This window comes from Miscanthus floridulus, chromosome 2 (genome assembly GCF_019320115.1).
Source record: "Miscanthus floridulus cultivar M001 chromosome 2, ASM1932011v1, whole genome shotgun sequence".
Classification (NCBI taxonomy): domain Eukaryota; kingdom Viridiplantae; phylum Streptophyta; class Magnoliopsida; order Poales; family Poaceae; genus Miscanthus; species Miscanthus floridulus.
This window is the reverse complement of record NC_089581.1, coordinates 22,309,414-22,323,051: the sequence shown is the minus strand read 5'-3', so window position 1 is coordinate 22,323,051 and position 13,638 is coordinate 22,309,414. Positions and strand designations below refer to the sequence as shown.

The 13,638-nt window shown below is 56.4% G+C and overlaps 1 protein-coding gene across 1 annotated transcript; it reads left to right on the top strand.

Moving 5' to 3' along the window:
• Window positions 1–2,969: 2,969 nt before the first annotated feature.
• LOC136536205 (uncharacterized) lies at window positions 2,970–3,398 on the top strand. Its single transcript, XM_066528573.1, has one exon. It carries the CDS (start codon window positions 2,970–2,972, stop codon window positions 3,396–3,398), a length of 429 nt encoding a protein of 142 aa, XP_066384670.1.
• The last annotated feature ends 10,240 nt before the right edge of the window (window positions 3,399–13,638 follow it).

The window sequence follows — 13,638 nt, the reverse complement described above, 5'->3', positions numbered from 1 at the left end:
AGTGCGCCGAGTTGCCCAGCATCGGTGACTCAGAGATTGTCCATGCTTTTCTTCTGGCACCACCTGCCGAGACTTGGTCCGAGAATTAGGCCGGAACGTGCCGCGCTCCTCGACATTGCCACCAACTTTGCCTCAGGCGAAGAGGCTATAGGGGCCATCTTCCCCGAGAGCGACGCCAAGGGGAAGCGGAGGGATGAGGCCCCCGAGGCCTCGGTTCCCCGCCTCCCCAAAAGAAAGAAAAAGGATCGCTAGGGGAAGCAGGTTGTCCTCGAGGCCGATCTGGTCGCGGCCGCAGAACACAAGAATCCCCGAGGCCCCAGGGGCCCTAGACCCTTCAACGGCATGCTTAAAAAACCCTGCCCTTACCACCAAGGCCCGGTAAAGCACGCCCTCGAGGATTACTCCATGCTGCGTGTTACTACGCTAGGCACGGGCTCCCCAACGATGACGCCAAGCAGAAGGGCGCTGATGACCGGGACGATGACAAGGATGACGGGTTCCTCGAGGTACACAATGCCTTTATGATCTTCGGCGGACCCTCAGCGTGCCTTACGGCGCGGCAGCGAAAGAGGGAACATTGAGAGGTCTTCTTGGTCAAGGTGGCCACTCCCCGGTACCTCGATTGGTCATGGGAGGCAATCACCTTTGATCGAGATGACCACCCCAACCATGTTCCGAATCCCGGGCAGTACCCACTTGTTGTCGACCCAATCATCGGCAACACCCGACTCACTAAGGTGTTGATGGACGGAGGCAGCGACCTCAATATCCTCTACGCCAACACCCTGGAGCTCTTGGAGATCGACCGGTCGAGGCTCCAAGGCGACGCCGCACCTTTCCACGGCATCGTGCTAGGGAAACGCACACGACCCCTCGGGCGCATCGACCTCCCCGTCTGCTTTGGCATCCCCTCCAACTACCGTAAGGAGGTCCTTACCTTCGAGGTGGTTGGGTTCAGGGGAACCTACCACGCCATCCTAGGGCGGCCGTGCTATGCCAAGTTCATGGCAGTCCCTAACTATACCTATCTCAAGCTCAAGATGCCAGGCCACAGCGGTATCATCATGATTGAGTCCACGTACGAACATGCATACGACTGTGACGTCGAGTGCATCGAGTACGCCGAGGCTCTCGCGGAGGCCGAGACCCTCATCGCTAACCTCGACCAACTCAGTGGTGAGGCGCCTGACTCCAAGCATTGTGCAGGGGTGTTCGAGCCCGCGAAGGCCATCAAGCTCGTCCCGGTCGACCCCGCCTGCCCCGACGACCGGGCGCTGAGGATCAGCGCCACCCTCGACATCAAATAGGAGGCCGTGCTCATCGACTTCCTCCGTGTGAATGCCGACATATTCGTATGGAGTCCCTCGGACATGCTGGGCATACCGAGGGAGGTCGCCGAGCATGCCTTGGACATCCAGGCTGGCTCTAGACCGGTGAAGCAACGCCTACGCTGATTCGACGAGGAAAAGCGTAGGGCCATCGGTGAGGAGGTGCAGAAACTCTTAGCGGCCGGGTTCATCAAGGAAGTGTCCCACCCAGAATGGTTGGCTAACCCAGTGTTAGTTAGGAAGAAAAATGGGAAATGGAGGATGTGTATAGACTACACCAGTTTGAATAAAGCCTGTCCAAAAGTCCCCTTCCCATTACCCTGAATTGATCAGATCGTTGACTCCACTGTGGGGTGCGAGACCCTGTCTTTCCTTGATGCGTATTCTGGTTACCATTAAATCAAGATGAAAGAGTCCGACTAGCTTGCGACTTCTTTCATCACCCTATTCAGCATGTACTGCTACGTGACTATGCCTTTTGGCCTCAGAAACGTAGGGGCCACGTACCAGCGGTGCATGACCCACGTCTTTGGCAACCACATTGGGTGAACCGTCGAGGCCTATGTGGACGACATCATGGTCAAGTCCAGAAAGGCCGATGATCTCGTCAACGACTTGAAGATAGCCTTCAAATGCCTTAGAGAGAAGGGCATCAAGCTCAATCCTGAGAAGTGTGTGTTCGGGGTCCCCCGAGGCATGCTCTTAGGATTCATAGTCTCGGAGCGTGGCATCGAAGCCAACCCAGAGAAGGTCTCGGCCGTAACCAGCATGGGACCAATCAGAGACCTTAAGGGAGTGCAGAGGGTCATGGGATGCCTTGCGGCCCTAAGCCGCTTCATCTCGCGCCTCGGCGAAAAGGGCTTGCCTCTGTATCGCCTCTTGAGAAAATCCAAACGCTTTTTCTGGACCCCCAAGGCCGAAGAAGCCCTCGCCAAGCTTAAAGCACTGCTCACTAATCCTTCTATCCTGGTACCCCTGGCCAGGGACAAGGCCCTCTTACTCTACGTTGCCACAACGACCCAAGTGGTCAGCGCTGCCATAGTAGTAGAAAGGTAGGAAGAGGGACATGCTCTACCCACCTAATGACCTGTTTACTTCATCAGCGAAGTGCTCTCTGAGACCAAAACACGCTACCCCCACATCCAGAAGCTGGTCTATGCTGTAGTCCTAGCCCGGCACAAGCTGTGTCACTACTTCGAGTCCCATCCAGTGACCGTGGTATCATCTTTCCCCTTAGGAGAGATAGTCCATAATCGGGAAGCCTCAGGCAGGATAGCCAAGTGGGCCATCGAGCTTATGGGGGAAGCCTTGACTTTTGCGCCTCGGAAAGCGATTAAGTCTCAGGTCTTGGTTGATTTTGTGGCTGAGTGGACCGACACCCAATTACCAGCTGCTCAAATCTAGACAGAATGCTGGACCATGTACTTCGACGGGTCTCTAACAAAGACTAGGGCAGGCGTGGGTCTCCTCTTTATCTCGCCCCTCGGAGTACACATGCGCTACATGGTGCGGCTCCACTTCACCGCCTCCAAAAACGCAGCCGAGTACGAGGCCCTCGTCAACAGCTTGCAAGTCGCCATCGAACTTAGGATATGATGTCTCGACATTTGGGGCGACTCGTAGCTCGTTGTCGATCAAGTCATGAAGGAATCAAACTGCCTCGACCCCAAAATGGAGGCGTACTGCCAGTTGGTACGTCGCCTAGAAGACAAGTTCGACGGTCTCAAACTAAACCACATCACGCGGAAGTACAACGAGGCCGCCGACGAATTGGCAAAGATGGCCTCGGCATGGGCTCTGGTCCCCCCGAACGTCTTCGCCAGGGACCTCTACAAACCTTCTATTGACCACATCTTGGTGACAGAGGAGGGCCCATCTATCAAACCGACGACGGGGCTCGACGCCCCCTCCGCTGCTGAGACTCTCTCGACCAAGCCCGAGGTCATGGAAGTCAACACCAAGCCTCCCCAGACCAACCAGGACGTGGACTGGCGAATCCCATTCCTTGATTGGCTTGATCGGGGGGAGCTTCCTAGTGACAGGATCGAAGCCCGATGGCTTGCGCGCTGAGCCAAGACTTACATCCTCTACAATGACGAATTGTACAGGCGAAGTCCCTCTGGTGTCCTCCAACGATGCATCACCACTGAGGTAGGCCGAGCCCTACTTTGGGACTTACACGTAGGGGCCTGCGGGCACCATGCGGCGCCTCGAACGCTCATAGGAAACGTTTTCCGCCAAGGGTTCTACTGGCCGATGGCGGTCGCCGACGCCACCAAGCTAGTATGCTCCTGCGAAGGATGCCAGTACTATGCTCGGCAGACACATCTCCCGACCCTGGCCCTCCAAACCATCCCCATCACGTGGCCGTTCGCTGTATGGGGGCTCAACATGGTCGGCCTCTGCAAAAGGCCCCCGGAGGCTACACCCATCTACTGGTAGCAATCAACAAGTTCTCCAAATGGATCGAGGCTCATCCTATCAATCGAATCAAATCCAAGCAAGCAGTGCTGTTCTTCACTGACATTATCCATAGGTTTGGGGTTCCTAACACCATCATCACCGACAACAGGACATAGTTCACCGGTAAAAAATTCTTGACGTTCTACGACGACCACCACATCCGTGTGGCCTGGTTGACCGTAGGACACCCAAGGACTAACGGCCAAGTAGAGCATGCCAACGCCATGATCCTACAAGGCCTCAAGCAAGAATTTACAACCGATTAAAGAAGTTTGGCAAGAAATGGCTCGCCGAACTCCCATCAGTCATCTGGAGCCTAAGGAACACTCCAAGCTGAGCCATGGGGTTCATGCCTTTCTTCCTGATCTATGGGGGCGAGGCCATCCTCCCCACTAACTTGGAATATGGTTCCCCAAGGCTATAGGCCTATAACGAACAAAGTAACCGCACCACCCGAGAGGACGCCCTCGACCAACTGGAGGAAGCCTGAGACGTCGTGCTGCTGCACTTGGCTAAATACCAGCAAACCCTACGACGCTATTAGGCCCGGCGCATCCGAAGCCAAGACTTGAAGGTAGGCAACCTAGTGTTGAGGCTGGCGCAGAGCAACAAGGGTCGCCACAAGCTGACCCCGCCATGGAAAGGACCGTACATCATCGCCCAAGTGCTAAAGCCTGGGACCTACAAGCTAGCCAACGAGAAGGGCCAAATCTTCACCAACGCTTGGAATATAGAACAGCTACGTTGCTTTTACCCTTAAAATTCCAAGCATTGTATATATGTTGTTTCTCGGAATACAATCGAAAAGCGTTCTTTAGTTGTTCTAATTTTTCGAGAAACCCCCCGAGCCCATCGTGGGTCTCGGCAATACGATGACACTGTAAGGGAGACTCGGCTCTACCTCCGTAGAACCAAATCTCCCTCGGGTGCTAGATAGGGGATTCCCCCTAAGTCCCACGCACCATTTTTAGTCATTTTTCGACAAAATTCCTACGCCAAACCCTCTAGCACGCTCTGACGAATCAGTTGTGGAAAACCCAAGGACCAAAAGCCCGTCTTAGGGCTAGAAGGCCGGTAGAGTCGCGAGACGGCCTAAGCCTCTAGGCTACGGTGCTCCCTCACCACCTTTTCGCCTAGGGGACGGCTTAGGCTCCAAGGAGGTTTTTTGCAAAGAAATCAGATCAGAGACAATAAGAGGGCAGAGGCTCGGAGATACAAGACAAGTGATTAAAGAAACACGAGTACTTTAAAAAGAAAGGCCTCGACGGCCACAAGCGTTACGATACAAATTTAATTCCTACTCTATTTACATGGCCGCTTGGGCCTAGGTCAAGGCTTAGGACCTCCAGCATCGGCAGACGATGGGGGAGGGACCACCTCCTCTTCAAACAACGTTGCCAGCGCGGTGCCAGGGCCTTCCACCGCCTCCAACAGCTTTGTCACCACCTCGTCGGCCTCATCGTCATCATCGGGCAAGACGTAGCCATCGCTGATGGCTTGAAGGTCAACACCAACATAGTGCGAGGCGATGACGGCCAGTGCGCGCTTGACGCCCGTATGCAGCGCTCCTCGGAGCCACTCACGCACTTGACCGCTCAGCGCAATCAGACGGCTCCCAAGGGAGCTGCCTGACTAAACCCCCTCGACCACCAGGGCCTCACAGGTGGCACGGGCGGCACTCTTCAGCGCCTCACGCTCCCCGATCTTGGTCTCAAGCACCGTCTGCACCGCGTTGGAAGCCTCGGCTGCCCGGGTAACCTCTGCCTCTGACTCTGCACCACAGAAAATGGAACGAGGTTGAGCGAGGGGAAAAACAAGCTAAATATGGATGGAAGCCTATGGAACTCACCCTTGGCCTTAAGCTCCCAGTGTTGGGCCTTGACCCGAAAGGCCTCGGCTTTCTCCTTCACGCGCTAAGCCTCGACTCTAGAAGCCTTAGTCGCCCAGGAAGCTTCACTCCCCAGCTCTGCGTCGCACCAGGAAGTTAGAGAGCGAACATAAGGAAAAGAAAGTAAAACGAGGGGACTAGGACTCACCCTCGGCCTTTCCCCTTCAAACCACAACCTCAGTTCGCAAGGGCTCAGCCGCTGCAAGGGCCTCATCCAAAGCGCCTTTTGTCAGCTGGTGCGCACTCTGTTCTACTCCTAGCTGCCTAGCAAGAGCCTTGCCCGAGGCCGTGGCTTCTTTGGCCCGAGACCTGAAGGCATCCCGATCATTGGCCATGCGGGTGAGCTCCTCCTCCAACTCCTTGACCCATGCCGCCAGAGGGGCGAGCTGCTCCTAAGCCGTGGCCGACTCGACCTTCGCATCAGCACAACGAAGGTGGAGGTCCTCCACCTTTGTGCTCCGCGCCGACATGAGCTCATTGGCGCCTGCAAGAAGGCCCTTCTGCCGCTGAAGCTGGTCCTAGACGTCCCTCTCCCGCCAGAGAAAGACCGACTTCCTAAGAGACTGGGTCTCGAGCTCCTGGGGGAAATAGAACAGGGGTCAATCCCTACAAAGAAAACTTAGAAAAAGATCACCACATAAGAGAAGAAAGCATGAACCTAGGCGACTCCAGGCAGATCGTTGGCCACCACGGACAAAGCCATCCGTAATGACCACTCCGCCAACTGGCGGTACTGCTCAAACGTGTCTCGGCGGCCTCCCTTGGCCGCATCCTCAAGGGCAAACAGAGGCTCCACCCTAGGGTCATCCTGGCTCTTCCACAGGACACGCGGGTGATCCCACCCACGGGGCTTAGGTCATACTCATGTGAGGGCCGAGCTTCCCTCGCTCGGGGTTGGAACCGGCTGTTCCACGACACCAGCCACCTCGGCGCCGACCATCTCCTGTGCCCGGAAAGTATCATCGGAGGAGATCGGAAGGACCTCCACCTCCTAGGCGCTTTCCCGCAACAATGGCGGGCCTTGAACCAAGGGTGCCACTGAGGCCTCCGCTGCCTTCACCTCCACTTCCTAGGGCAGCAGCCTCACCATGATCATGTCAGCCTCGGTGGTCCCGGGGGCTCTGGCCTCCGCCATCGTGGCCTCGGTGGTCTCGGGGGCTCTGGCCTCCGCCATTATGGCCTCGGTGGTCGCGGGGGCTCTGGCCTCCGCCATCGTGGCCTCAGTGGTCGCGAGGGCTCCGGTGCCCATCGTAGTGGCCTCGACGGTCCTGGGCGCCGTGGCCTCCATCGTCCCAGCCTATGAAACCCCGAGGACCTCGATCCCGGTGGTCTCGGCGACCAAGGGAACCTCAGCCACATCCGACCCACGGGCCTCACCATCGGGGGGCGGAGGTGCTCCCTCCCTCTCCTGTGTCAGGGCCGCCTCGGTAGCCCCTCCTTGGGTGGCTGGCTCCTTTGGGTCGGCGCTCGCCGACACCGCACCACGTTGTAGGGCGGCTTGTGCCTCCACCACCCAGTGGGCGGTGGAGCCAGGGTTAACCTTGAGTGCTTTTAGGGGCGCCAAGGTAGGCACCTCCGTAGGTCGCTTCCGGCTAAGGACAAGACGTTCACAGGGTCAGCACAAGACAAAAGAACAAATAGAAAGCACTGCGACCCCACCAAAAATACACCTACCTCGAGCAGGGCGGCAACCGCTTCACCACGGCGACCCTTGTCCGCAAAGGTGGTGGCGGTGACAAAGGCATGGCCTCCATGTCCATCGATGCCGGTTGGTCCTCAACGGACCCTGGCGTCCCCTTGGTCCTCTGTGGGGGCAGTTGCATCGCCTCCGCTGCCACTTGCTCCACCACCACCGCCGAGCCCACCGGGCTGATAGTGCGTTTGCCCAATGCCTACGCCTCGGGCATGTCGGCCTCGGCCCCGGAGCAGGCAATTGCCGACCTCGGGTCAGCTCCTCCTCCTCCTTCCGGGAGTGCCGGGCTGCTTGCCAATGCCCCGGGCACCACCTCCCCTACGTTAGGGAGATGGTCTAGGGGACCTTGCCCCATCTTGTCCTTGTAATCCCTGTCCGAGGCATCCTTTGATATCAATGGCGACGGGCATTCCTCCAACGGGAGGCCATCCTTCCTTTGCTGTCGGCGGTGCTTATCCAGTTCCTCGTGCGCAAGGATCTTCTTTGTGCGCTTCGCCGCCTTGGCGTCTTTCCGCTTTTTCTACGCCTCGGTGTGCGCCTGGTTGATCGCCCGCTGCCTCGCGTCCTCAGGAACAGGTGGCAGAGAGGCGTGCACGTCCCTTATCCCCTATAGGAATGGTGAACGCGCATAAGGGAATGAGAAGTAAGGAGAAACAGAGGAGGCTCGGGGGCTACAGCAGCGCACGACTTACCAGCGAGAGGAACCCTCGCGACGGGCGCATCGCGATGGGGGTCAGGTTGCCGCCTCTCAGCTTCGCCTCCTCCGTCTCCCCCACCCAACGAAGAATTTCCTCATCACAAAGGGCAGAGGAGGATATCCGGATGCCCTCATTGGGCTCACCCGGCCTCATCTCGAACAGGCGCCGCCGTCGAGCCATCAACGGCAGCACCCTCCGATGGTGGAAGGCAGCCACGACCACAGCCGCGGTAAGGCCATGGCCCCGTAGCCTCTCTAGCCCCTCTAGAAGCGGCTACAGCTTGGGTTGATCCTCCCTCGGGACATTGTACTTCCACTTCTTCAGGCAGCTCCCCATAATCCGCCCAGTGTAGGGGGGAAGTCCTCTGTCGTCGTTGTGAAGATAGAACTAGCTCGTGTACCATCGATGATTGGATAACGTGAGCTGGGCCGGGATGTAGAGGTGTTGGCGGTCCTGGCGCACTTGGAGAGTGCAACCGCTGGCCCTCGTCGCTTTCCTCGTGCCCAACGTGCCCGTCGGCTTAGTGGTATGCCCCGCCCGGAAGAGATGGAGCCACAACTCCCAATGGGGAGCAATCCCCAAGTACCCCTCGTAGACAGCGACGAAGATGGCCGCCTATGCGATGGAGTTGGGGTTGAAGTTGTGGAGCTCCATGCCATAGTAGTACGGGAGCGCCTGCATGAACCGATCCGTCGGGACGCCAAGGCCATGCTCATGAAAGGAGACAAAGCTCACGACGTAACCATCGCGAGGCCTCGGCTCTGGCTCGCCCGATGGAGCAATCCACTCTGGCCTGTTGGGGTCCGTCACCGGACGAAGGAGTCCACCATCGACGAGCGACTGAAGCATCTCCGTGGTGATGTCAGAGGGATCCCAAGGGTCTGCCTCGATGACAACGATGTCGCCGGCCATGGATGCGGTGGAGGGATCAAATGCGGCGATGAGTTTCTCTCTCTCTCTCTCTCTCTCTCTCTCTCGCTCTCTCCCTGGCTCGCTCTTCTCCCTTCTTCTTCCCAGCACCCGCTGCTCTAGCAATGGCTCGATGGGGGCAGAGCTAACGCAGGCAAGGTAAGGTGAGGAGGGGCGAGGCTCTTTGCGTATTTATGCAGGGTGAAGGCAAAATAGATGGGCGATGAAATCGGGGAAGTTTCCGCTGGATCTAGTGTGGTTAACCCCGATCCGATTTTACCACCCACGCGCCCACCCTTTTCTCATTAATTGCGGGTACTATTGCATCCCATCCGCTGACACCACGTCGCGCTCGACCACTGCGGCGGCAGGCGTCATCCTGTCTCCCCAGAAAACCGCCTCAAAAGGCGTGCCAGCCGTTGCTGAGCCAATGGGGAAGATATTCCTCCTGCCCTATTCCTTTTAGATAAAGGAACTGGGCGCTAAGCCTATTACAGTCCAGGGGTTCGAAGGCTAGGCCCCTAAGGTTTCGACAGCCACCCCAGGACAACAGAGTTAGGGACGACCGCGGGCGAGCCCACACGGGGCCGAGGCCCAAGCTAGCGAAACGCTTGGGATGCCCTAAGTCGTGTCCGAGACCGGTAGGGAGGTCTCCGAATGGGATCCCACCATAGGGAGACGCCGAGCCACTGAGGCCCAGCAAACGGCCTCGGCACCCACTAGAGAAACCCTCTGGTACTCTTGGAGAGTGTCTCTGGACCGCTAGCCGTCCCCTAGCGAACGGGGCACGGGCCTCCACTCGGACTTACCCGATAACAGCTCACCGAAAGTGCCAACGCTCGTGCCCACTGAGGGTAGCCTGGCACATTCCACCTCTCCTTTCGAGCAAAAAGGAAGCGTGAGGGTCATACAAAAAGCTAGGGAACCCCTGATGGACCTCTTGCTCCGTGCAGAGGCTAGGGGGCTCTTCCTGCAACCTTGCCAAGACCTAGCGACCCCGGCTCGTACTCAAGGGGGCTCGGCAAAACAACCCCTCCTTCCGAGCGAAAAGGAAGCGTGAGGGTCGTACAAAAAGCCAGGGGAGCTCCCGATGGCCCTCTCGCTCCATGCAAAGGCTAGGGAGCCCTTCCTGTAGATATGCCAAAACCCTACGACCTAGGCTTGGGCCCAAAGGGGCCTCGGCAAACAAACCCTCACACACGAGGGGCGTACAAAAAGCTAGAGGAACTCCCGACGGCCCTCTCGCTCTGTGTAGAGGCTAGGGGGCTCTTCCTGCAACCTTACCAAGACCCAGCGGCCTAGGCTTGCACCCGAATGGGCTCGGCAAACAACCCCTCTGTCCGAACGAAAAAGATATGTGAGGGTCAAACAAAAAAGCTAGGGGACCTCTGACCATCCTCTCGCTCCAGGCGGAGGCTCGGGGGCTCCTCCTGCACCCAAGACAAAGACAAACGACCTAAGTTCACGCTAGAAGTTTCGTTGCAAACACGATAAAGGGCACCGAGCCCGTTACGGTCCAAGGGTTCACAGGCTAGGCCCCCTAAGGTTTCGACAGCCGCCCTAGGACAACAGAGTCAGGGACGACTATGGACGAGCCCACATATGGCCAAAGCTTGAGCAAACGATTGCTCAGGACGTCCTAAGTCGCGTCTGAGACCGGCAGGGAGGTCTCCGAATGGGATCCCACCGTAGAGAGGCACCGAGCCACCGAGGCCCAGCGAACGGCCTTGGCACCCACTAGAGAAACCCTCCGGTACTCTTGGAGCACGTCTCCGGACCACTAGCCGTCCCCTAGCGAATGGGGTGCGGGCCTCCACTCGGACTTACCCGATAACAGCTCACCGGAAGCGCCACCGCTCGTGCCCACCGAGGGTAGCCTGACACATTCCACCCCTCCTTTCGAGCGAAAAGGAAGCATGAGGGTCGCGCAAAAAGTCAGGGGCACCCCTGATCGCCCTCTTGCTTGATGTAGAGGCTCGGGGGCTCTCCCCGCAAACTTGCCGAAACCCCGTGACCCGAACTCGCACTTATGGGCTCAGCAAATATGATAAAAACTCCTCACTCAAACACGAAAAAAGCCCCTAGAGGAGTAAAATCCACTCCTCCAGGGCCTCGGGGGCTACACCCGGCGGGTGCGCTCGCGCGCACCCATCGAAACCTCAAGAAGCGAGATATAATCCCTACAGGAGCGGCTGCAAGCCAAATCTCGACAAACCCTTAGGGAGAGTGCACGCACTCCCCCTAAGGCTCGGGGGCTACTGTCGGGTACCATAAAACAGAGTACCCCGAGCGTACACTGAAAGAGTCACTTAAATTCCATCAACAACAAAGCTAGAAGGTAAGCCTTGGGTTCACCACCAGCCTCGACCAAGCCCACCGGCTCTCCGCCTCGCCTGAGGCCTCGCACGGGAGGTCTCGACACCCTGACGGAATCTCCGCCTCGCGCGAGGCCTCTCGCGAGAGGTCTCGGTAGGAAGTCCAATCTCCGTCTCGCCCGAGGCCTCGTGCGTCCAGCCTCGAGCAAGACAGCTATTCTTCGTATCGGTCGAGGCTGGTTTGACAATAACCCATCGTTCTCGCCTCGACCAGCCTTCCCGATAGCATGTCACGTCCCATTAATGCGTCAACCACTCCCGCTATCTCAGCCGAACGACGGCTCGACACCGCGGAGCGGCCGACAAGACAAGGAGTCACACCAACGCCATACCGGCTGGGATAAGGCGCAGCGGGGATTACTGGCCACTGTGTTCTGGCGCTGTGCCCACGATCAGCGCCTGAATTGCACTGTGCCCTGTAACCCCCGCCCTGAGGACAACGCAGCATGGGAAATCTGGCACGGGTCATCATCGCCTCCGAACCAGCATACCAGATCGACCGCTCCCTTTAGGCCTCGGCACTCTACGTCAGGGTCTCGGCTATCTCGGGATTCACGTCTACCGAGACCCCCCACCGCGGTTCGGCCTCGGCACCGACCGAGCCTCGGCCTCGCGCGCAGTCAGTCCACAGCGACCCGCACGCTAACCGCCGCGCCCGCTACGAGGCAGCCCTGGAGCTCCCATGACGCACAGGATCGGATGTGACCAGTACGTCGCCCCAGCGCTCCAAGGACGGACCACTCCGACGACCACACCACCACAGAAACAGGCTACAGGGCTCGGACACACCGCCTCTGTTTGCACGACGCCGTATAGTTAGCACATGTACTACCCTTGTCCTCCCTTCAAACTATAAAAGAAAAAGACTTGGGCCATTTCTAGGGGGACAGGCACTCACAAAGAACAACACCCTATAACACGCACACTTCCCTGCCGCCTGAGAGCAACGTCTCAAGCAGCCCACATCACTCCCCGCCAAGACCTGGGACTAGCTCCCTCTCTCATCTGGCTTGTAACCCCCTACTACAAGCACTTCGGTGCAAGGAATACAAGATTGATCTCTCAGACTGGACGTAGGGCACCAATTGCCTGAACCAGTATAAGCCTTATGTCTCTTTGCATCACCATCCAAAATTAGGAACACGCAACACAAATTCACTAGTTGGTCGAGAATCGCCGGTCCAAAACACCGACACGAACAGATCGTGGTTCAGTTATACGATGCTACTGTTTAGCTTAGGCAAGTGCCGGAACTGAAGTCGGCGTAAGCTCCACCTAGAGGCCCAAAATACCATGCTAGCAAACAGCTGCCTCAAAACAATGGCACAGGGTGGTATGATGCGGTAACATTTGAAAAGAAATAAAATACTCCTAACTAATATAGTGAAATAATGCTCAATTGGTTTGATTCGTTATAATGGAACCTTTTCCACCCGGTGCACAAGTTAAGGCTAAATATTCTTTGCAATTTGTCAGGCAACGGGTGCTCAAAAGAATAGTTTTTTTTCCGACATTGGTAAAACCGAATTTCATTACCGCAACAACGAAATTACATACGCTTGTTTGTTTGGGCTGATTTGGCTTATAAGCCATGACTGAAAGTACTGTTAGCTGGTTTTGTGTGAGAGAAAAATACTATTCGTTAGCTGATAAACCATGACTTATAAACCAAATACGACCAAGCGAACAAACTGACAGAGGATCAGTTCAGAAGCAACAAAATGAAAAGCGACACCAGAAAACGCATTCATGCAAGTGATTACAAAGGGAACCCATGCATGAATCTAAACTGCCGTAACTTCCAAGCGCTAAACGACTGCCTAAAGTACCCAGTATACGGTAAACAAGCGTTCCATACAAGGCCCTTGCCCATCACAGCTCGCAGGCTGAAAACTAGACAACTGATCAACAGTTTAAGGCTATCTTCAACAACAACACCTAAAATATAAGATTCATTCGTTTTTTTGAATAGCGCTACAGGCAAAAGATTTAATACATATTCGGCATTTCTCCAACAACAAAAACCAAAAGAGATTTTTTTTTTGTAAATAGGTTTTCAGGAGAGAGGATGCTCATATTTAGGTTGTGCCTCTCAGACAACCCAAAATAGGTCTCCCATATAGGTACTCTATTCGAGACTGATTTTAGGTCTCTTGCTACTGATTTTAGGTTTGGGTGCTCATATGAGTTTTTTTTATGGAGACAGTCTAAGGGATCGACTGACTCTGCACGAGTAGGGTGTACATACACGCGTGTTTTGAGGGAGAATTTTGCGCAGCATTAA

Coding starts and splice junctions, on each gene's coding strand:
- LOC136536205 (XM_066528573.1), top strand. CDS start 2,970: ATGAAGGAATCAAACTGCCTCGACCCCAAAATGGAGGCGTACTGCCAG.